This window comes from Sturnira hondurensis, unplaced genomic scaffold (assembly GCF_014824575.4).
Source record: "Sturnira hondurensis isolate 20B ecotype Veracruz unplaced genomic scaffold, ASM1482457v3 Scaffold0006505, whole genome shotgun sequence".
Lineage (NCBI taxonomy): Eukaryota > Metazoa > Chordata > Mammalia > Chiroptera > Phyllostomidae > Sturnira > Sturnira hondurensis.
Window position 1 is genome coordinate 260,505 of NW_028079136.1, and position 24,390 is coordinate 284,894.

A 24,390-nucleotide genomic window follows, 5' to 3' on the forward strand; every position below is an offset into this window, starting at 1 on the left:
GGGTCTCAAGCGTGCCAGGCCGAGGGGGGAAGGCGGCAGTGCGAGTTTCCACAGTTCTGTTTGCAGCGAAGTTCTCAGTTTCCGCATGAGAGATGAGTTATGAAGGTGAGGTCAATATGACCGATGACTGACCGACTGCCCTTTTGGGAACCTCTCCTCTGGATCTCGTGTATGAAAAAGGGGAGCAATCTGTTCCCCGTTCCCAGCCCCGACCCCTCCCCCAGAAATGTACAGTTTTCTACCCAACACCCTCACAGTCCGGCTCCACTGTGTGTGAAAGTAAAGAGCTTTGAAAGAAAATAGACTTCTGCTTTTTTCTTTTCGTTGTTGTTTAGGGTAATCATACAGTTGCAGGGGGTGGGTGGGTTTGGTTTGCTGGGTTTTCTGTTTAACTTCATGCAAGTCATGCTAAGGGACCCTTCCACCCACCCCTCCCCAAATAAAATAAAATTTTTAAAAATGAAAAGAAGAAAAAGAAATCCTCTACGGTCAGTTACCATTTGGCCGTAGAAAAAGCTACGTCCGTCCTAGCACAATGCCTGGGCCACTGGGACTCGTCCGGCAAACCTGCGTGGCGTGAATTTACTCTGTCCGAGGGTGAGGAGGGGCTGCAGGTCCACCCAGATGCTTATTAGCCACCAGTGTCCTCGGCCAAGCCGCCTGGTCAAGTCACTCTCACAGCCTCTGTCGGCATATACTTAGCAATGACAGGGCTTTCTTTGCAAAGATCTGTATGTAAAGAATACAATTAACACTTGAGCGTCTCTTCTTGGCTTTCCCATCCCGCCTGGTACTTAGTTTTTAAGGAAGGAGGAGGAAAGACAGAACAGCCGCATGCAGAGGCAGGCAGATTCTTCTCCAGCTGGCTTGGCTTTCCCATGCAGTGAGCCAGCCTAGCACGCCTCTTCCTCTCCCTCCTGCGGGGGACCAGGTAGAGTCCCTAACTCCTCTGCTACTGTGCACATGGCTTATGGCCTGGATTTATCCCGAGAAAAGCAAGTCCTTGGCAGCTGTCATGGCTCCACGAGAGTGGGGCTGAGTGGGTGCGGGTGGGGCATTTCACCCTTGGCACCTCCCAAAGATTCTGGCAGCCACACCTGGCCTCTGTGGGATTGGGCAGTGGGCACCACCTGTGGACAGTGGCAGCCGCTGGGCAACTGCAGGGAGAGTGGACTTCTGTCTCACACTCCCTGGGCTTCTGGAAGCACAGTAAAGAGACTCTCCTTTCTGCTCTTGGAGGCCACACAGATTGGTCCAACACTCAAGAAGAAGGAGGCAGGCAGCCCACAGACGCTGGGAATGGTGTGCCTGCTTTCCCCTCCCTCTCCCGGGCTGCCTCTGCTCCTGGCATTCTAGAGCCTCCACCGGGGGGAAAGCCAGTTGCATTAGGCCTATCCATGGAAGGTGCCAAGGATGAGGCCCACCCCCCCGCCAGGCCAGCAGCCCTCCGCCATGCAGCACCATGCGGGGAGCACTATGCCGCGCTGGGGTCCAAGGGACCTCCAGGCAGGGCACAGAAGCAGGGACTAGCCTGGATCAGGTGGGCACACTAAAGCACCGTGACAAAAAGGACTTCCCCCGTCTCAGTGTAGGCTGCCTCTCCTGGGTTTGCCCTTTATTTTGAACTCTGCGTTTTCTCCTTGTGTATTGTTGAACCACTTCAAATACTGGAGCAGTTGTAAATGGCTACAGGCTACACCAACTGTTGCTCTAAAAAGCCAACTATCACTGTGGCCCAGCCTGCTCCCCCCGGTCGGCATGCACCCCGTGTGAGCATGGGAGGTGCTCCCAGACATGCACGAGTGGCCCAGCCAGTCCTCGGTACTAAGGATGGCTTTCTCCGCCTTCTGGGCCCTGGGCCAATGCCTGGAGCTTGGAGCTTGGATTCTGTGGGCTCCTGCCCCAAGCCTGTCCCAAGCCCATGCTCAATCTAGCTCTAGTAGAAGCCTTTTCCCCAGGGTGTCAGCCTAAGTAAGATAAGGGTCTGGTAGGAGTCCTTGAGCAGAGACCACCACGTCCTTCCTTCACCAACCACAAGGGGGCGCTGACCACACCCGGGGCCCAGCTAATGGGTGCTGGGGATGGAAGGGGCTGCACAGAGTCTTGTGTTAACAACTTTCTCTCGGCAAATTCTTTCTCTGTCACTAGCAATGTTCTGACTGACACACACCTTCCCTAGCAAGGACACTGGCCTCATCCCCTGGCCTGAAGCCACCTTTTTCTTCATGGCTCCCCTCCCAATGGGTTGTGGTTTCTCTTAAAAGGATGCTTCTTCCAGAGCATGGATTTTGTGTGGCTAAGCCTACAGGGCCTGCCCTGTTGCCTTCCTCGACCACTGGACGGAAAGATCACTTTGCCTTTTGGGTCTGACCTGCCATCTGCCAGAGCAGCCTGGAGCAGTCGAGGCTCCTTCCGCATCCCTGGGGACTCCTCTGCCTTGGGCCACAGCCTGTGGTCAGCCAGCCTGTCCCCAGCCCTTCCTATCCTTTTGATACTAATCCTTAATACCAACCCATGGCTGCCTGGGCCTCAGGTTCTCCCTGCTGGCCTGACACTGCACTTAGGAGAGAGGGACTCAGATCTCAGTGGGGGGCCAACCCCGGGGCTCCTTCTGCTCCCTGCCCCCCATCAGTGTGCCTGCCTGCCCCTCAGCACCCCTCACCCGCCACCCCACCCACCCATCTGCAGGAGCGCGAGGCGGCCAGGCTGATGCAGTGCCCCAGCCTCCTCTACATACCCTTTCTCATTCCTCCACCAGGTGGGCACGCGTACTCCCCGGTTGATAAGAGGAAGCAGGGTCCGTATCTCTCGCGGGTGCCCGAGCGCGTAAAGGGCAGGCCCTCATCGGGAGTGAGGGCCTGGTCTATGTGGGGGCAGTCTTCGTTCGCCAGCGCGGCCTTCGCCACCTCCCCATTCAGTTTGGAATCTTCAAACATAAGCAGAAGCTATTGAGACACTGAAAACTGTTTAGTGGGGGGGGACAGGCCAGAGGTGGGGCATTGGCAAAGGGCAGCCCGTCCCTGCAGATGGAAGAGTGAGGGCCATGGAGGGAGCCTTGAGGCTGGGGGTTCCGGCTCAGTGAGGCAGCCTACGGGCTGTCCCTGGTGCTGTGAAGGAGGGGCTCCTGGGTTTGCTCAAAGTTTGCAAAAAGATGAGTCGGGGGCCCAGCAAGCGTGGCGCTGGGGGCTGCGCCCAGGGCCCGAAGCTGGGCCGATGAGACACGATGGTGTGGATGCAGACATGGGTAGAGGGCCAGACACAGAGCTCAGGGGGAAGACAGACAGACACACAGAAACACTCCAGTCTAGAGAGGCAGCCTTTTCTGACCCCTCTGCTGCTGACCAGAGCTCGGCTATCCCCATCCCTACCAGCTCAGGCTTCCCTGGCCCCATCCGGGCCCCACCTGGACCCCACCCGTGGACTCTGCCCCACCCCTGTCAGATCACTCACTCCCCGCTGACCACTGCACACACCGCCTCTGATCGCACAGCTTGCCCGTCCCCCCATGGGGGGGGGACTGCTCTGGTCACTCTGTATGCTCTGCTCTGGTCACTCTGTATGCTCTGCCCCCCACGAAGACTCAGCCCTGTCTCACAGACTCCTCTATCCCCCACACAGACCCAGCCAGACCACGCAGCCTGCCCCATGCACCACACAGACCAGTGCTGGTCACTCAGTTGGCTCTAACCCACATTCAGATCGAGCCGGTGGCCTCCACCCTGCTCCACTCCAAGCAGGCCCAGTCAGTTCGTACAGGTACGACAGGGATGTTTGCATGAGGCGGTGACAGCGAGCCATGGGCTGGGCGGGGCTCCCGCTCCTCGGTCTCCTTTCAACAGCCTCCCCCAGAAGCAGAGCGAATGGATGTGTGAGGACAGCAGCAGCAATGGGTGCAGGTGGGGAAGGCGAGTCTTGGCCTCTGTGGCAGCCCGAGAAGGAGCCTGGGAGGAGGTCTGGGGGCACCTGGGGAGTGGGGGAGGCGCGGCCACAGTGGGGAGCTCGCCCTCTCCCAGGCCCAGGAGCAGGGTGGTGGGAGCCCCTGGAGCTGGCAGAGGGGCTCTGCTGGCCTTGGCCCCGCCCATCACCGCTGGGGACTGAGCCTGCCCCACACTCTGGGTTCTCAAAGCAGACTGTCCTTGTCCAGGGTGGAGCCGACTCCGGCCCCACGGTGGGCACCTCGGCTTCCTTAAAGACTTCACCTAGGGTGGGAGCCTCCAGGGAAGGCGGGGCACCAACACGAGTGGGACCACGGGAGGGGGGGTCTCCGAAAGACTAAGAGGGGAAAAAAGCTAAAAAGCTGGAGACAGTCTCCTCCTGATTTGACCCTCTTCCACGACCCTGCTCCCATCATGGAACTACACGCAGGGGTGATCCTTCTCCGCGGGCACATGCTCGGTGTGCCCGCGGGCAGGGCCACGGCCGTGTGCACGTCGTGTCACTACAAAGAGGCAGTCAGTCAAAAGAGAAATGGACCAATCAGGTTTATTCGTAAAGCAAATCCAAAAAAAATCCCATCATAATTTTGGAACTTAAAAAAAAAGTCTGTCGTACAAGATGGCAAAGCATTTCACGTACAGTGCGTTTCTCAACAAAACCCAGGGGCTTCACTCCCGGATGTACTCTGAGCCAGAAAGGCCAGTTACCAAGGTAACTCTGACACCACATAACTGGGGCTGGGGCCTCCCTGGGGGCTGGGGGCTGCCTAGCACTAGGGGCGTGTCTACTGGCACACACCTGGGCGCAGGGCCTGCCTCCCACTTTGGCTGGTGCCTGGCTTCCCTCCCTCTCTGGGCTGAGGGAGGAGGCTGGTTGGGGAGAGGGGAGGGAAGTATGAGAAGGAGAATGTGGATGGGGGTGTGGAAGTCCGGCCCATAGCACCTGCACAGATTTTCCTCAAGGGGAAAACAGTAAGCCCTACCAGGCAGCTCTCCATCTGGGAGGGGAGCCAGGACCTGCTGTCTCTCTGATGGCTGTCGTCTGTCAGTAGAGGTAGCTACAGCCTACGGTTCTTGCCCAGGGGTGGGTCAGAGGTGGGTGGTGGAGCCTGAGACCTCTCCTCTGGCTCTGAGTGCTGAGTCCCCACCAATGGCTCTGCCCCACCCCCGTGCCATGCCCCTGGAGCATCCAGCTCCCGCAGCCTTTAAAGGGTTCAATGTTGGGGCTGGTTTTCCCTGCAGGGGACAGGAGCTGGGGGCAACCATCAGGGATCCCTGGGTGGATGTGGGCTTTGTATTTTTGCTTCCTAAAGAGACCCTCCCCCTGACACGCCTGGGCCTGCTTCTTCTATCAACCATGACTTTGAGGAGAGGGCTACAATTTGGTAAAAGAGTTTAGGTCTTGCTGTGTGAAGAAGCCAGCCTCCCTGGGTCGTTGGTTTATCTGTGGTTTGGGGTGCTATCAGACACTGGGAGCATTCTCCCTCCCCAACTCCAGAGGGGTGGCTGGAAGAGAGAGAAACAAAGGAGGGGCTGACCCTCTGGACCTGGGGAACACATGAAAAGGGCCAGAGAGCCAGCTCACCCAAGACTCCCCATGCTTCTGCCGTTACCCTGTCCTGTGGATGAGACGGCCCCCCGCAGCCTTGGTTCCCACCTGCCCCCAGACCACAGGGGCCTGCCTCCCTGGCCCAGGGCCCCTCCGCCCCACTAGGCCCGAGGACTGGCGACGATGAAATGGCAGCATGGGCAGTGGCTCAGAGATGGTTTCCAGGCTTTGAAATGGGCTGAGAGAAATGAGCGTCCGCAAGAGGGTCATTTTTTTTTAAACTTTGGAGCAAGGCGAACCCGGAGTCGGGGCCCTCAGCCAGCAGGGCTGGCTTTTCTGCCCTGGTCTCCAGGCACCACTGATGTACTTACTGTTCAGACCAGCGGCGGCCACCAGGGGCGCACACAGGGCTGGGGCAGGGTGGGGGGTTGCTGGGCATTTCCTTGGGTTTAGTTCCAAGGGGTCTGCCCAGCTGGGGGCTCAGGGGGGAAAGTCCCAGGCTAACTGGGGACAGTCTGGGAGAGACACGAGCAGAGTACAGTCACGAGAACCGGCACAAGTCATGCAACAAAACGAGGAGAGAAAGAGAGAAACATGATTAGTGAAGAGAGAGAAAAAGAGAGAATATGAACAACACAGAAAAGAACATCAGGCCTGGCCATCTGAGCTGCACCGTGTTTCCGATGCCTCCCCCTTAGACTAGTTGGGGGCCACCCGACCCCACGCGGACCCCAGCTGCCCACCCTGGCCCTGTATCCAGCACAAACTCGGTCAGCTCATGCAGAGGGGCCCTGCCCACACCTGCCCAGTCCCCTCTACCCCCGTTGCATCACTCCCTGCCCTGGGCTAGTGCCACTCCCGGCACTCTCTCCGCAGCAGCCCAGCAGGCAAAAGGCAGGGGGCCTTCGAGAGAGGAGCACTTGGGACTCATCTGCTCAGGGCAGAACCTCCCACCCCCACCCCAAAGCTGCCCAGGAGGCTGCTGTGGTGGCTCCCAGAGTCCGGGGCAGGGTCTTCTCTGGGGCCTCACTGCTGCTCTGTGTGGCTGTGGGCAGAAAAGGGGACTTGGCTACCACCCCTCGCCCAGGCCAGCCCCCGGCCTGCCTATGGTGGGACCCCATAGCCCCGCACATGGCACCACGGAGGAATGACCCACAGCACAGGAGCAGAAATGGACAAGACACACGCGAATGGACATGGCAGGACAGAGGGTGCACTCGGAGCTGTCCAGAGCAGGCGGTGTGGCCCCGCCCCCACCCCCCTGACGGCAGATGGGACAGGGGCAACTTCTCCTGGGCCATCAGCCCCAGGCAGCCCTCCCCCTGTGAGGTCCTACAACCCCCCAGGACAGATTCGCCCACACGGAGGCCAGGCCAGCCACAGCACAGCAGAACAGACCAGATGGTCCTCACAGAGAACATGGACCTGCAGCTGCAGGAGAGAGCAGAGGTACTGGGGAGGGAGGGAGCTGCTGGCCTGGCTGAGAGGCCTTGCTGGAGCGGGGGCGGTGCCCTCAGGGCCCAGCATGCTGTGCTTGGCCCCAGCCCAGGTTCTGAGAGGAAATGGAGAGCCCCAGCTTTCTTCGCTGAGGCCACCTGACCGCCCTGTGGGCGGAGTGAGGTTGGAAGGGGCCTGGGTGCTGCCTCTCACCTCCCTCGATCCCTGCAGGGCTGGGCCTCCACCCACATTCGCCTTCCTTGCCTCTGGCCTCCCCCACTCACTCCCAGATGCTCCCCAGCCCCACGCCCATCTAGGTGCACAGCTATAAGCAGAAAGGAGGTGGATGGGAAGGGACTCGGGGAGGCAGAGATGGGGGATCACACACCCCTCTCAGTAACAGTTAATCCTGGTCTCATACACCATCATTTGGTGGAAGGAGTGTTCTGGTGAGGGGTGAAGCTCAGAGAGGGTCTCAGAGCCAAGGTGGACAGCACCAGCAGGGCAAGTGGGTACTTGGGAATGGAGTGGAGATCCAATGTGGGGGCGAGAGGGGGTGACAGGAGGAGGATCTTGGCATCTGGGCTCCAGGGGAAAGGCTTGGGAGAACCCAGAATACCTTCTCAGCCATGGAGGCTGCTTGTGCCAGAGCCTTGGGTTCTTGAGACCAGGCTAAGGAGGCCCCCAGGGGCAGGGCTGTTGGGGCCCTGGGCCCAGGGGATCCAGCAGGAGTGCATGGGCTTTACAGGCCTGCTGCAGCATGGGAAGAGGGCTTCTGTCCCTGGGACTAGCTGGTGTACACGTCAGAACACACAGGTCTGCACTCCGTGTGTGCATGCATGTGTGCACGTACGTGCACACCCTTAGCACATGGAGAATACTGGCTTTGTCTAAGAGTGCAGGCAATCGGTGCCTGACTGGAGTGACCTGGAATCCCTGACAGGCTGGCCTGAGCCACCCAAGCTCGGGGCACTAATCCTGAAAGATCCAGTGTCGGGGCAGATATGACAGAATGGCCAAGTGGCACCATGGCGATGCCACGCGGGCTCAGCTCTTTCTGCTGGGGCCTGGAGTAGAGCTGCAGTGGAGTCAGGGCCAGCCCAGACCCTCCCCTAGAGCCCTGGGAACTCTCCTTGCCACGATGGTGGCTCAAGAGGTCAAAGAACTGGCTAATCCACAGCAGGGGGGGGGGCAGGAGCTTTCCACCAGCCGATGCCCGGCTTCCTAAGCAGGAGCCATGCCTTGGCTGGCAGAGCCCAGCCCCACCTCAGGCCCCCTATTCCAGCTTCTAAGACCCCTGCCCACCCCCTGGCCCAGCCCAGGACACTAACCAAGTTCCTCTCAGGTGCTTACAGGAATCCCAGGAAAGGGAGGGTATGGGGCCAGGAGAAGGGGCTGGAGAGCCCCCATACGGGCAGAGAGATGGGCCTTGGGGGTACTGTTTCAGGCAGCACAGCTGCAGGATGAAGTCAGATCTGGAGTGGGGTGGGGGTGTTTTGGCAGGGAGGGCATCAGCAGGGAGGAAGGGTCAGTCACACGCTGGGGGAGGCCACCCGAACCATGGGAAACTTGCTCATCTGGGGCTGATGTCCTTCACAGACTGAACGCCAGCACTCACTCACCCCATGCTCCTTCTGAGCTCACTGTGTATCCTTCCCTGGGTCATCTGTTCCCTTGCAATCCCTGTGTCCACAGAATAAGTCGATGGTATTCCATGGGTAGAGGTAGACTATGGGCTTTATATCTTCGGACCAGAGCCCCGTGATCAACTTTATGTGCTATGTGCAGGCTCTCATAAAACTGAGAGAGTCCCATAACAAACCACTAGCCATGGAATATTAGAATATATCCCATGGTGACTAGTATTGTTCACGCCCCCCTCCCCCCACCCCACCGAAGTCACAGGGAAGTGGTTGTACACTGGTTGGGGTGTCATGTATTGCTGCTGCAGTCCCTACCATCAGAAGTGGGGAGAACCCTCGGTGGGTGGTGGTTGCTGGTCTGTAGCGCTTTTGCGTGAGCTGCGGGGGTGGTGGCCCCGCCCCTAGTCCTCGGCTCACCAGCCGCTTCCATCAGAAGGCCATTGGAAACTCCCACTCAACCATCAACCCGAACAGACAACGAGAAAGCTAGAGTCACTCCAACAGGTTCTAAAGATAAATGCTAAACTCTAGAGTGGTGGTGGAAGATGAGTTGGTTCGGCATGCTGTGGGGAAGTAAGCTTGTTACGGAGGGCTAGAGGCGTCTCCTAGGACGCACCTGGAGCTAGGCAGCCGGAATCAGAGCACGAATTCTACTCAGCTAGGGAGACAGGCTCTGCTGGGGGTGAGAATCCTTGCTACTGCCTTTGCAGGGACCCTCCTGCCAGATCCCATGCACCATCTGTGCCGTCTGCACGGCCTGAAGGGAGCCGTGTAAAGACCAAATCAGAAGCTGTCTGCCCGTTTCCAAATCACACCCACCCCCGCCCGGCCCGGACACCAGGTCAGCGGCCTGAGTCAGAGACTCACGCTGGACTCCTGCCCACCGAGCTTCAGCTCCCCGGGCTCCTGCTAAGAGAGTCCTCAGCAACCTCGAGGGCCTTGTCTTCTCTTCAGAACCTCGTGAGACCAGCGCGTCAACCGCCTTACCCAGAGCCACCAGTGAGGTTCCTCTAGCGGGCTCTTGCCTGGTGAGTTTGGCTGCCCAGCATCTCCCTGGGCCCCCAGGCTCCACGCCTCAAGATTGAGTGCGGGTTCCGGGGTCACCCACGGAACTAAGGAAGCAGTCTGACTGAATCTGGAATCATTGCTACAGGGGGCAAAAGTGAAAGGTCAGATCGACATGCCTCTAAGAGGTTTCCTACCTGCTCTGTTAATTTCTAAAATCTCTTCCTGGGCCAGCGGGCATGTGTCACTCTGAGTACTGTGGTGTGGAGAGTTTACGACAGATTTACAATAATTGGGAGATCCCAGCTGCGGCGGCCGTGGAATATGCTTCTTTTTTTTCTTTGGTAGTTTCTGCTTAGCCATGGCTAAGGAGTAATACATCCCAAAATTGTTCACGATGACGGGCACGGGCATGGCGATGGTCAGCACCCCGGCCAGCGCACACAGCGCTCCCACCAGCATCCCGGACCACGTCTGCGGGTACATGTCTCCGTAGCCCAGTGTTGTCATGGTGACCACGGCCCACCAGAAGCCAATGGGGATGTTCTTAAAGTGGGTGTGCTCACTGGCACTGGGGTCATTGGGCTGCGCCCCTATCCTCTCGGCGTAGTAGATCATGGTGGCGAAGATCAGAACGCCCAGGGCCAGGAAGATGATCAGCAGTAAGAACTCGTTGGTGCTGGCGCGGAGGGTGTGGCCCAGGACGCGCAGGCCCACGAAATGGCGGGTCAGCTTGAAGATGCGCAGGATGCGCACGAAGCGGACCACGCGCAGGAAGCCCAGGACGTCCTTGGCCGCCTTCGAGGACAGGCCGCTTAGGCCCACCTCCAGGTAGAAGGGGAGGATGGCCACAAAGTCAATGATGTTGAGCGAGTTCTTGATGAACTCGACCTTGTTGGGGCAGAAGACGACACGCATGAGGAACTCGAAGGTGAACCAGACCACGCAGACGCCCTCGATGTAGGTGAGGAAGGCCTCCGTCTCTGCTTCGCGGTAGTAGCGCACCTGTGTGCCGTTCCGGACATTCTCGATCTCCGTCTTGTTCACGATGGGGTTGAAGCGCTCGTGGGTCTCCAGGCAGAAGGTGGTGATGGAGACCAGGATGAAGAAGAGGGAGGCAAAGGCCACATACTGCGGGGCAGAAACACAGAGTGTCAGAGGGGAGGCCCTCCCGCCCAGACCAGAGAAACCTGGGGTACCCTTGTGTTGGGTCCAGGCAGAGCCCAGATCAGGGGAAGATGTACAGTGACCCCGCCTCCAACACTGGCGGAGCTGACAGGCCACAGTTCTCTTCGCAGAGCACAGGGTAAGGACGCTCGAGGAGTTGAAAGGGTTGTGGAATAGACTGCTTTGCTTTCCTGAACGTGGTTCCGTTCTTCCTGGATGTGCAGCTACACTACATTTCCCAGCCTCCCTTGCGTGAGGGGGGTCACATGACTAAATTCAGGCCAGTTGATAGGGTGCGAAAGGGGCCAAGTCTGGCTCATAAAACTTTCCTGCTCAGTCTTCCGTGCTCTTTCCTTCCCCCACTGTCAGGCAAATGCTGAAGCCCGGTGGGCACCCAGGGCGGGGGTGCACAGAACCACCCAAAAAGAAGAGCCTGTGACCCTGAAAAGAAAGACCATTAAATACCCTCCTTGAGCGACTGCTTGAGTGGGAAAGACTTTCATTGTGTTAAGTTGCTGTGGTTTGGGGGGCGGTATTGGTTAAAGCATTTAGCCACCCTGACCAATGAAAGTGACCTAGCTTGCTGGGGCTGAAGTTGGCAAAGAAAGAGAGGGGCAGATACAGTGGAATCAAGCCACATCTCCCCTCTTTCTTCCCTCCTACTCCAGCCTATTCGCTCTCGTTTTTATGACGCTGTACCTCACTCACGGATTCTTTCAGGTTCTATACTATCTAAACCTAAAGAAGATGTTTATCTGCCTCAGGGCCATAGATGACTTTTTTTTTTTTTTAACCTGTTTTCTCTATCCTCCTAGGAACTCATATACACACCCAGTCTACAAGTGAGTTCCCCAACCTTGGGGATATTCAAGTAGAGATACTGTGTTGCTGGTTTGAGCACCAGGAGGAAAAGTGGACCAGATATCCTCAAAAGCACCATAAATTATAGGGTCTGCTTTTCTCCTCCTGCTGCCTGCCAGCCCCAGGACAGTGTGGGTGGGAGGGAGAAGAAGCTGTTGTGGTTCTGGGGCTTTCCAAACATATGTGAGCACCTGCTTCTCTCAGACCCCATCGGTCAGAAGGAAATAACCCAGAATAGCCCAGCCTGTCCAGAACCACCAGCTCTGGCCCTGAGACCCCAGGAAAAGGTTCAGGAGACCCTTTGATTTGGTGGCCCCATATGATGACCGCTTGGGCTTCTCGAGCCCCTAGCACACATGGAAACCCAGGGAAAGAGAATCGAGCAGCTGTCTGAGTTTCAAACCCTCCTGCTCAGACTGAATTCCAGGCAAGCTCTCTTCTTCCGGCCTCCAGTTGGGTCCCCCGGAACTCTGACATACCATGGCCTCCTTTGGCACCGCCCTGTGCAAATGGAACCTGGCTAATCAGCTCTCCTCCAGCAGCCCACCTGGTCATACTTGGTGGGCCCTAGAGGAACGCCCCCAACTCCTTGGCCTGGCAGTCTCTGTGCCCTGGCCTCGCTGGCTTCCTTATGTGAGCCCACCACTCCTGCCACACGCAACTCTCTGCCATCTCTGACCCCCCACCTCCATGTCCCTCACTGCCACGTCCTCACAGCCGCTGTTCCTTCCATCAGAGAGTGTTCCTGCCCATCTTTCTCTGGAAGGGCACGTCACCCTTCAGCACCCCACTAAGTAGCCCTTCTTCTTGGACATGTTCCCCAGGTGAGGCTCCTCTGGGCAGCAAATGAAGGCCTGCTCAAGAAGCCTCTAACTTCACTCGGGGAGGCAGCCAGTCTCTGGCTCATTAGTGCTTAGGGGAGGCTCAGGGGAACAGCCCAGACAGGGCACTGATGTCCCAGGAGCCTTCTCACTCCCTGGTGGCCCCACAGACCCTGAGAGCTTTCATCCCATGTGCCCTTCTCACGGGACAGGCCTTGATGGGGAAATGAGGCCCAGAAAGAGGTCAGGTCTTATAAAAATTAGGGTAGAAAACAATCCTTAGTTCTCGGTCATCAGTGGGGATCCTGTCTAGATTCTTTCCTCTCTGGGCCTCAGAGCCAAAGGAGTGCGGGTGGGGTGGGCAGCAGTGGCCAGGCCTCAAGCCAGACACTAGGACCTCTCCCCCAGGTCCCAGGTCCCTTCCTCTCACCCCAGGGAAGCAAGAGAGGTGATGGCCAGGCCTCCTGCCCTGTCCAGCTTCCGGGGGCTTTCTTCCTGACCTTTGCTGCCAGCAGCTTGGGCCTTTGTCACAGGCAGAGCCCCAGCAACACTTGGGTCCCAGTGGGCCCTTGGGAGGACTGTGGAGAAAGGTGTCCCTGGCTTGCTCAGACCGCCACATTCTCCTAAGTCTGGAGACTAGCAGTTCAGCCACGGTGCATAGTCAAAGCAAGAGCTCACATTCAGATGAGTCTGAGGCTCCCTTCTGTTGGGCCTCAGGGCATGTGAGCACAGGAAGGAGAGAACGGGAAGCTACTCAAGCTAAGGACCCATTCTGTACCTTTAATCCTCATACCACCTGGTCAGACAGGTGGCTGTAATCCCACTGTGCCAAAAAACCCAGGTATGGACAGGTCCAAGGACTAAACCAAGGGTTGAAAGCTAGTGATGAAGCAGAGGCTTGGACGTAAATCTCTGTAGTTCTAGAACCTAAGCTCTTTCCACCACTAGAGTGGCCATAGCACTTGGGGGTAGAAACACTGCTCTGAGCACTGAGGGGCTGCCCCTGACTGTGTCTGAATGCTTCAGACATAAGCTTGCAGCTTGACCCCTTCAGCCCAGACCACCTGAGAGCAGGCTATGCCTGTACCCAGTGAGGGAGAGAGCTGGGATGCCTAGATCCACGGGCTGGAGCCCAGCCAATGCCTGAATGGTTCTGTGGTCTCTTGGCCCAGGTCTTGGTAGTGCCGGGGGCCACAGCAGCCCAGCATGTGGCCACGCCTTGCTCAGGGAGTCCATGCTGACCACAGCTTTGGATGGTCCAGCCTGCATCCCCACCTGGCCCACTTCCTTGAACGCCCAGAGAGGGTGGGGTTAGAAGATGATCTCAACTTGTTCAAGAAGCTCAGGCAGAGGGAAGTGGGGGACATGTGTGAGGAAGGGGGGACCTGGGGTCAGCTGGATGCTGGCAGGGAGGGCATCCCTACTGCAGGCAAGGGCAGGCGCTGTGCCCCATGGGAGCTGCCTGCCTCTCAATCCCCAGTCACCAGAGGACACGGAACAGTTACTCAGAGACCACAGACACACAACTACCCAGAGTACACACCTCACCCATTACCTAAGCACGTACCTTGTGCATGCACGTGGCCACACGAACTATAGCATGGTGTCCTGACCACACACAGGGAACACAGGGGCCCACAGAGCATGCCAAAATGTATCACCACACACCAAACGTGACGCTCAGGCGCTGCACTGCAGGGCACACGCCCTGCAGCCCCCACACAGCACTCAACGCATACACTCAGAGCACGCAGGCAATGCAGAGGGTCACCACATAGCTCACCCACTAGGAATATGGTGGACCCCAGGCAGGGCTGCTCAGCTGGCCCCTCCCCAGCCCACTTCACCCCTGTGGGGTATGACTGGCTCAGTGTCTGTCTCTCCAGCTCACCTTGCCTCTGCCTCCTCGCCTGCCTCCCTCCCTCCATGCCAGTTCCCGGGTTTCCCATCCCTAAGGCCCATCATCCACAAGGCTTCCTGATTTCCTGCCACCCAAAAGACCTGGTCTCCTTTCTCTAGCCCACCTGGCAGCATCTGTGCACCACAGCCAGGTTCCAGGCCAGCTGGGAAACCAGTCCCTCCTAGGCTGCTAGCTGGCGAGGGGGCGCAAAGGGAGCTTTGTCCAGCAGCCAGTGGTTACCCTCATTCAGCCTGGTCACCTCAGCAACCACCCCGTGAAATTTTAAGACAACACAGGCAAGATCTCTTGATAACGCAGTATAAACTGAAGCTGGTAGTTTCTGGCTTTTTTTCTCCCCCAGAACTAAATCACAAACCATGAGAGACCTACCAATTGCATTCTAGAAAGTGGTAGCCATGGCAACAGAGCAAGGCATCCCATTTCTATAGTAACCAGGGTGGTGAGGCTGTTGGCTGTAAAGTCAGACAAACCTACTAACGATCTGTTGACTTAAGAAGATATTTTATAAATCGCCAAGTTATTTTTATCATAACCCCACCCCTGAAACCATAAATCAGAAAAGCAATTTACTACCTTATCTATTAAAATGACCAATATGTGCTATGACTTTCATTTCTAAATTATTTATGTCACAGTCATCTTTAGACAATTGTACTTGCTCTTCAGAACCGTTCAGGGCTTTGCTGTGGGGACCTGTGTTCTCACAATTTGGTGTTCCAGGATGAAGACGATGGTCGTGACATGGGGCACGGACCAACACTCTGGTCTAGCCGAGCTCTCGCTGTGTGACTTTGGCAAGTTACTTCTCCTCTCTGGGCCTCAGTGTCAACACTGGCAAAGTGAGGGTTGGACTTGGTCCCTTCCAAGTGAGCATTTTGAGCCTCAGCGAGGTTTCAAGCGGTGGGGCTAATCAGGGGAGCCTTGGCTGGCGTCCAGGCCCCAGGCCCCCAGAGGCTTCAGGTCAGTGTTTCTGTCTAATTAAATCTGCCCGGCGGGGGTGTGCGGCGTTTGAGTCAATCCAGGCGGAGTCGGTGATGCAGAGCAGGCGGGACGGCCAACTGGCCTAAATAAATTGTCAGTTGAGTAGAGTTTGGGAACTGAATTAGGCTCGCCTGCAGTTCCTTGGGCTGGGTGTGCCCACACATTTGGGGCTGGCTGAGGGCTTTGAGGAGGGGAGAAGGCGAAGGGACCCTTTGGGGTCCACTCCCTGTTCTGGTCTATCAGTACATGCCTCCACTGTCAGTTCTGAGAAGCCTGGCTGTGTCCTGAGCGCTCCATCCAGCTGTCCGGGCCCTGGCCCCCACCCCTTCTCACGAATCCTCCCTTCTTGGCACCTAGCCTAGGGAGCAGTGGGTGGAGGGCTCCCCACGGTGCTGCATGGAGGGCGGGAGCTGGAGGGTGTGAGTGTGTGCCGGGAGCATGGCCGTGTAGGCGCCTGTTTGGGAAAGTCTGTGTGCTGGGGAGAGTGCTGTGGGAGGCGCAGGCGGTGTGTAAACGTGGAGCAGGTGGGCACGTGGTGAAAGTATGTCACCTGCTTGTGTGACCTGACTCCAGGAACGCGTACAAGGCTTGTGTGAACGGTCACTGTGTGTACTGGAGGTGTCTCATGCAGGAAGCACAAATGTGTGTGTGTTTATAAGGACATGTATGGGTGTGGTATAAGGATATGCATGGGTGTGAGGTATGTGTATGAGGACATGTGCATGCAGGCACATGTATGGGCCCTCTCCTGGGGGACCTGTGCTCTCTGAGCTGAGACCCAGCCCAGGGCCTCGGCCCTCTCCCATGCCAGACTCAATCACCCACACAGTAGCCTGGGGTGTGCGCCTCTCCCCCGGAATGGGCCCGACTGAGAGAAAGAGGACAGGCGGGGTGGGGGATGGAGGAAAGGCCGCTGAGCCAGCTCAGGGGAAGCCACAGGGAGGCAGGCCAGTGCCACCGCCCCACCCATCTCAGTCCCAGGGTCCAGTGTGGGCAGTGTGGCCAGAAAAGGCAGTTCCAGGGTCTTAGGGAACACAGACTCCCCAAGAGATAAGAATCCACTTGACTGCAGTCATGAATTCATCCTCAGACCCTAGACCTCCATCCTATCCAGAGAGGGCTGCCCCGCCACTGGCAGCGCTGGAGGCAGAAGAGGTTCCCATGGAGCTTTTTCATTCCCAGATACATATTTTTTCACGTTGGAAATGAAAATATGTCATAGAATGTACACATCCTTAAAACAGCATTACTCCTCATTTCCCCAGCATGCTGTTATTTAATTCATGGCATGTCTTAAGTTGGTGGCAACTTGGACTTGTGAACACATGGTCATTAGAAACCTAAAACACACACACACACACACACACAGAAAAGGCCCTCAGTTTCTGGTCCAAACGCCACCCCTTGTGGCAGAGACAGAGAAGGGGAGTCATGGCGAGGGAGGGGACCTGCCCAAGGCCACAGAGCTCGCAGGTGGGGCAGAGAAGAGAACCAGGTTCTTCCACAACATCAGTACTGGACTCTTGCATGGGGCCTTCATCATTGTGGCCTCGGAGCCCTTGTGTAGAATGCCATCCTGCCCTCTCCGCTCCCCGGGTCCCACCCACCTTCTAGATCCCAGGTCAAAACTAGCTCGGGTCCCTCCGGTCAAGGGAGGCAGCAGCTGTAGCAGAAACTGGCAGGGCCTTGAAGCCAGGCCAACCTGAGTTTTGGGCCCGGCTCAGCTAGTGACCCTGGACAAGTCACTGTCCCTTTCTAAGCCTTCGTTCCTAGATAGGGAGAAGGTAGTATAAGATGCCCTGCCTCCTGGCTGGCCATGATGACCGAATGCGACACATATAAAGCAAGAAGGAGGCATTCAAACATGCTGTTTCAGTCCCCACACAGACCTCCCACTCTGACCCTCAGCGGGTCCTCCCACCCCGGACCTTCCCATCAAAACAGAGCTCTTGGTATCCGAGTGTCTCAGATGCACAAAAGCCCAGAATCTTACAGTCATGGAATGGGAACTGCACTCCCGGGACAGGGGTGCAGATGTGCCCCCAAATCACAAAGCACTATGACTGCCCTTCAGAGTCCCCCTACCTGCCCCCTGCTCAGCCCACGTGGCATAAGCGAGCCTGAGTCCTGTGGGCTCCTGGGTGGGCCTGGCTGAGCAGCACAGCAACCAGTCTGCCTCCTAAGGCCAGGGGAGGGGTGCTCCCTGAAGGCCAGCCTCCGAGAGACTCGGTGGGACAAGGTCATAGGAGAAGTCTCTGGATTTAGCAACAAGGAGACCTGGGTGAGGACCAAGGGTGGAGGGGACAGCAGGGAGCTCGAAGCCCTCCCTGGAGGAGTGGGGGGGGGGCATGAAGGGGGCATGAGCAGACAGAGGCTTTGTGGAGGGTGCTGGGAGAGAGGGACTGGGTGGGGATACCCACGCAGATTCCTCAGTCCTGCACCCAGAGACTGGGCTTCGGTAGTGGTGGGTGGAACCAGAATTTACCTTTAATTTTCACCTCCGGTGGCTTGCATGCTGCCAGCCCCATTGTGGCATTGGGATCTGGGAGGGCAGACGAGACCCAGCGCCAGGCAGCTCTGATGCACAATGAACCTCAGCCTGAGACAATATTAGGGGCTGGGGAGCAAGCAGCATAGTGGAAGGGGAAGAGTCCTGGACTTAGCCTCAGAGAACTGAGTTCGAATCCCAGCCCTGCCACTGGCTTATGGCTGCAGGACAGTAATACCTCGGAGACTCGGTCCCTTTATGCTTAACATGTAGACAGGAATAGTAACAAACCCCAGGCAGGAAGACATTTTCGAGAGGCCTAGAGGAAACAGTGGAATGTCTAGGGCTTCTCCAGATCCAGGGCAGAATTCTGGGGCAGGAGGAAACCCCAAGACTGCCAGCTCCTTTGTGTGCCGGTATTCCAGGGGTTGGGCCAAGGCTTCCCTCCACAAACGTCCAAACGCAGCATTTTTGTTTTTCCCCCAAAATTATGGGGCTGGGGAGTGCAAGGAGCAGCAGCAACAGCTGAAGGGAGAAATGTGTTTCTTTTCAGTTTTCCCCTCTCTGACCTAGCCTGCTCCTGCATTTCCTAACAACAGATCAGGAGCAAGTGATGCCTTGTGAGAGCCAATGGCATGGTCCTCAGAGCCTGTGTCCTGGTGCCACAGCCCGGGGCAAGGCCATGTCCAAGACCCAGTACTGCAGCCTCTAGCCGTGAGGGACACTCTCCTCAGAGTGACAGGGACGACCTCTCATTCCCACTTTGGCAGGGCTTCCCACGGGAGCCCCTGCCTTGGGGCCGGGAGGAACAGAGGCTGGGTAGGAAAGGACACCCAAGGTCACACCACGAGGCAGTGGGGTGCGAGCCAGCACTCCTGGCTTTCCAGCCTAACTGGTAACAAGATGGAGGAGTAAGGGCAGCAGCCGCCTGGTCCCGAGCAGGCCCTGCATCCTGTGCTCTCCACACGTCCGTTTAAACCTCACAGCAGCCCAGTGAGGTAAGTTCTATTATTGTCACTGCTTTTCAGACACCAGTTTGAGGTTCGGGGAGGTGAAGAATCTTGCCCCAGGTCCCAGAGGCCCCCAGTGACCGAGCACCCCTGTCCTGCCCTGGAACCCTGCCCCGGAGGCCCTCGGCGGCACAGACCATCCATGGTGGGATCTGCCTGGCTGTGCCCTGGGAGCCAGACCTGGCTGCTTCAGCTAGGTTTCAACCTTAGCCACAGGAAGGACAGCACGCCCAGGTCACCTTAGGGACATGGGCCAGGAAGGCGCACGGGCCAGGAAGGTCCCATCAGGCCCCAGCACCCACTCCCTCCTGGAGTCCAGACTGCGAACACCGTCTCCCGTTAGCACCTTAAACTCGGAGAAACACTGGTGTTCCCCACGGGACGCGGCTCTTCTAGTTGAAGACACAGAACTGCGTGTGCCTCCTGGGGCGCTTGTCCGATGGGCTACAGCCACCTCCACATCCCCCTCCTTTGCTCTGACCGCCAGGGAGCTCAGCCGAACCGGGTGCTCCATTCTGGGCTAACCCTTTACCTGGGCATGGGGTGTTGCTACTTCTTCTCTTCATTATACTCTTACTTTTTCCTTTTCTTCTTTATGTCTGAGGGTTCTGTTATAGCTGTGTCTCGCGTGCCTCAAACCTTTTTGAGCCACAGTTTGGAATGAGAAATACGGGACTGAGATTCCCAGGTCATGAAGTGAGTCGAAGGCATCCCACACAGGGAACGTAGGCTTCCCCTGGGGGCAGGTCAACGATCCCCCTGCGGTAACCCTGAGGCAGATGTCTCTGTTGGTGGCCACCGGTGACAGGAAGCTTCTGAAGCCACTCATTCCATCTTTGGACAGCTCCAGAGACACGCTTACCTCTCTTGCTGAAGTCGACCTCCCTGCCGCTGTCTCCTGCGGATCCCGGTTCTGCCCTCCGGAGTCCCCAGAACACACGGCTTCTTCTCTTCTTCCCTGTGAGGGCCCTGCCCACCCTGAGCCGTCCCCCTGGCAGGCCAGGTCTCCTCCAGCTTCCCTCACACGGCCTATCTTGGGCCAGCTCGCCTGGCCTGCTTCAGAGCCTGCTTTCCTTGAACTCCCACTGGGTGTGGCTGAATGGACCACGTGCTTTACCCTTTGCGATCCTCAAAATCCCCTGGGTGGCGAGAGTATTCAGTTTTCCTGAGCCTCACTGTCCTCAGCTGTCGAGGAACAGTGACCACCGTTACGAACATGATCTCATTCGTCTTTAGAAACCTCTCTAAGGAAACTGGCATGACCTCCATCTGGCAGACAAGAAAACTGAGGTTTGGAGCAATCAAGAAGTGCGAAAATCTGAAAACCCCACACAGCTTAGGAGTAAGAGGCAGAATTCGAAAGCCAGTCGCTCTCTCAGACCCCCGTGCTCCAGGGCTCCCATTTGCAAATCTCTTTCACACCTGCCCAGGGAGCCCTGGGAGGAAGATGTTAGTCTTCCCTGGTGATGATCCTGGGTACCGCTGTCTGCAGTTTACAACACATCTCCCATTTCCAATCCTATGCAAGTAACACACACACACACACACACACACACACACACACACACACACTCGCGGGGACATCAGCAGGACCGTCTTGATTGTCATAATTTGGCAGGTGGGAAAACTGAGACTCCAAACTTTATGGTGTGTCCACTAGAAATCCCCCGGGAGATATCCCCCAGTGCCCACCTGTGCTTTTGTGTCGGGTCCTGGCTCCCAGTAGGGTGCACATGTGTATGTACACATGCATGTATCCATTGGGGGAAAGGAATAGAGAGATGACCCCCAAGAGAGAAGGCTCAAGGAGGGTGGTGGGCACAGCCCGGGCCCGACCACAGTTGACTGCTCACCTGCTATCTCTCTGATAGATTCACTCTTCACCCCAAGCCTGTGCAGCACCAAGTAGAGAGTGAGCAGAACAGCCGCCTGGCAGAGGAGACTGATATTTATCAAATAACCATGCAAGCAAATCCGCACCTATCTGAGGCCAGGGCTCCGAGCACACATGAGGCATCTGGTGGGTCTTTAACAAGCCTTGGGGTTCGAGTAGCCCCAGGAGGAAGTGACAAGTGCAGAGGTGAAAAGAATGGGTGAGAATCAACTAGGAAAACACAGGCTACAAGGAAGAGCAATCTAGGCAGAAAGGACAGGAACAATTCACAGTCCTCATGTCCCTTGTCCATCAGCAGCACCTGAGACAGCTGGTCCCCCCCTCCTTTTTGTCACACTTCCCAGGGCCCCATGGTCTCTTGATTTTCTTCCCATCTCACTGGCCACTCCTCTCGATGTCCTTTGCCAACCTCTCCGCCCAGCCTCTAGCCTTCGGGGCGTTCTAGAGCACAGTCCTTGGTCCTCGTCTCTTCTACACTCATTCACTTTGGCGATTCACCCAGTTTGGAGGCTGGAACGCCACCTCCCACTCAAAGCCCACTAACAGCACGCTCCCATGTGTCTTCTGCAGCTGAGCCCTTCTCCTGAATTCAGGACTTCAGCATCCAGGTCCTTTTTTGCTTTGTTTTGTTTGTTTTTAAAGATTTTATTTATTTTTAAGGCCCTGGTTGGTGTAGCTCAGTGGATTGAGCACAGGCCTGAGAACCAGAGGATCGCGGTTCGATTCCCAGTCAGGGCACATGCCTGGGTTGCAGGCCGGTTCCCTGCAGGCCAACTCCTAGCAGGGGACGCACAAAAGGCTAACCATACATTGATGTTTCTCTCCCTCTCTCCTTCCTCTCTAAAGATAAATAAATAAATAAAATCTTTAAAAAATTTTAAAAAGATTTTATTTATTTTTAGAGAGAAGGGAAGGGAAAGAGAAAATGAGGGAGAGAAACATCAATGTGTGGTTGCCTCTCTTGTGCCCCCTACTGGGGACCTGGTCCACAATCCAGGAATGTGTCCTGACCTTTGGTTTGCAGGCCAGCACTCCATCCACTAAGCCACAGCAGCCACGTCCTTAGCACCTCTAGGTGGAAGTCTAATAGCTCTCCCCCCAACCTGACATGTCAACTCAACTCCTGTGCCACCTGCACCACCTACAGCCTTCTCCATCTCATGAAATAGTGACTCCATCCTTAACAAAAACTGGGGAGTCATCCTTGACACCTCTCTCTGTCACACCTCACATTTAATCTACAAGGAAATCCTGTTGGCCAGCTTGACATAAATGCAGAATCTGACCATTCCCGCCACCACTGTTACCACCCTGTCCCAGCCGTCACCATCTGCCGCTAGATTATGGTGAGTGCCTCTTAACTGGTCTCTCAGCTTCCAATATTCCTGGTGTTCTAGGACTGTTTTCAACACAGCAGCCAGATAATACTTTCAAAATGTAAATGGGTGTCATTTCTCTGCCCAAACCCTGCACGGGCTCACCAAGGTTCTCAGATGGAAAAGCCAAGGTCTTCACAGCGCACTGTAGGTCCTCACGGGAGCTGGCCCTCCATTGTCCCTCCAAGCTCCTCTCCTGCCACTGTCCCCTTTGTTTGTTCCAGCCACACCCTCCTCCTCAAACACGCTCCTTAAACTTGCCAGACACATGCCTGCCCCAGGGCCCTCACACTGGCTGTTCCCTCTGCCCAGTTGCATTCCCTCAGGTATCCTTATGAATCATTCCCTCACCATCTCACAGAAATGCTGGCCTACTCTGACCACTCCATTTAAAATCTCAACCAGCACCCCCGGCCAATCAGGTTTTCTTTACTCCACACCCCCCTCCACTGCATGTATCATCTTTGAACAGAAACTTTCCCCCGGCTTTACTGAGATATAATATACATTCACTAACGTTCACCGTTCTTAGTGTCCAGTTGGATGAGTGTGGGCACTTTACACCATCTAATTTACTGTGTGTCCCTATTTCTTGCCCATGAGATGGCTGCATCTGGGGGCTAGGGCTGGCCCTGCCACCAGGCCTGGTCGCACACCCAACACTAGTAGGGGAAGGGAGTTCCTTCCTCAGGAGCCAGAAGCACAGCTAAGCAAGAGCACAGCGTCCCATCTGCAGAGGATCGTGGATACACATCCCGTGTCTGCTGGCCTCAAGCCTTCTATCTACACAATGGGCATAACAAGTTTACTCTGTCCAGCCTTCTCAGGAAGTGAACCCCTTCTGCAGCACCCACTTCCCTTCGCCCTCATGGGCAGTGCTCAGAATCGCCGATTCACCGACGCCATCTCTTCATCTGTGTTGGAAACGCACGAGGTCACTGACCTCAGGCTCGCGTTTACACCCGCGCTGACCACGCTTCTGTTGGGTCTCCATCGACCCCAGGAAAGGACAGCCTCACCCCACGAGCCTGTGACTGAACTGATCCCAGATGCACTCAGAATCACTCAGCTACGTTCTCATCCACTCAATCTCCAGAGTGTTTGTTACCCTGGCAATAGGCACAGAGACTGATGGCAGACCCACGTCCACCCTAGCAATGGGCGCACTCACTGACGGCAGACTCAAGGATGCACAGGCAGTGGACACACTCACGTGCACCTGTTGGCAATGGGGACACTCAGTAAACAAAGACCTGAGTCCCCGCCAGCCACGGGCATGAATGCCTGAGGAGACGGGCCACCAGAACGAAAGCTCCTGTTCCAAGAGGAGCAGACATATCTTTCCCCGGCAGCAGGCTGCCAGCTAAAGGCGCTGGTTACGAAGTTCAAAGCCCCAACCACTGCCTGGGGCAGGGTGGGGTGGTGCAGAACTTGGCACGGGAACATGGAATTCAATACCTGCATGTGGGCACTGGAGTGTGGAATCTGGAATCTGGGCATCAGAACTGTTATCTGGGAAACGGTGAGGAGATGAGACCATGTCTATTCCCAGCATCTTGAGATCACTCAAGGTGAGGAGAGACTGGGCTGTGTGACTCCCAGCACCACCTGCCCCCTCCCCACCCCACACCCCGGCCTGGCCCAGCCAGCCCAGGCTTTAAAAAGCACCAGGAAATGTCACTTTCTTTTTGAGAAGGTGCAATGGGAGGAGATGGCCGGGCCAGTTTAGTGGCCGGCCTATTCAGAGGTTGGGAACAGTGACAGCACCTTCGAATCCTGCAGCCTGCTCCCTACCCAGGCAGGGCAGATGGAGCCCTGCCTAGCACCAGCCCAGAACTCCATGCTCCCACTGGGTTGCATTTCCCCATCTGCAAATGAGGGGTGGCCTGGACCCCCTCAAACCCCAGCTCTATCTCTGAGACCCCTGTGTTACCAGCAAGAATATCTAGATCCTACCGGAGACAGCCTGGATGAGAGACAAGCGCAGGTGGATTCCTCCCGAGGAAGAAAGCCCTGAGGACATCTGGCCACCCATTGGTGCAGCTTTCCCTCAACTGTTCGTTGATTCAATCACTGAGAATTTCCAGAGTGTCTGCTATGCACCAGGCACTATTTTGCACAACCACCTCCACAAAAAACAGCTTTCAATAAAGCTCCCATCAGTTAGGCACATAGTAGGTATTAACCATGAGGGTAAAGCCACCTACTGTGTTGTCACTTATCCTGAGCTCACCCTGTTCCTGAGCACCCCCATATACCCATCTCCTTACCCACACACCATCTCTGAGGTCCATACTGCGGT

The 24,390-nt window shown here is 56.5% G+C and overlaps 1 protein-coding gene across 2 annotated transcripts in view; it reads right to left on the reverse strand.

Moving 5' to 3' along the window:
* Positions 1-263: 263 nt before the first annotated feature.
* KCNC1 (potassium voltage-gated channel subfamily C member 1) overlaps positions 264-24,390 on the reverse strand; it is a 40,503-nt gene continuing 16,376 nt past the window's right edge. The window contains exons 2-4 of one of the 2 annotated variants that reach the window (XM_037049960.1): positions 9,767-10,700; positions 2,738-2,926; positions 264-729 (exon numbers count right to left, since the gene is read on the reverse strand). In XM_037049960.1, coding sequence (XP_036905855.1) covers positions 665-729; positions 2,738-2,926; positions 9,767-10,700 — 1,188 coding nt within the window. In that variant the 3' untranslated portion in view covers positions 264-664. Of the gene's footprint in view, positions 730-2,737; positions 2,927-4,465; positions 6,000-9,766; positions 10,701-24,390 lie in introns of those variants that run through there. The other variant, XM_037049961.1, reaches the window with a different exon arrangement.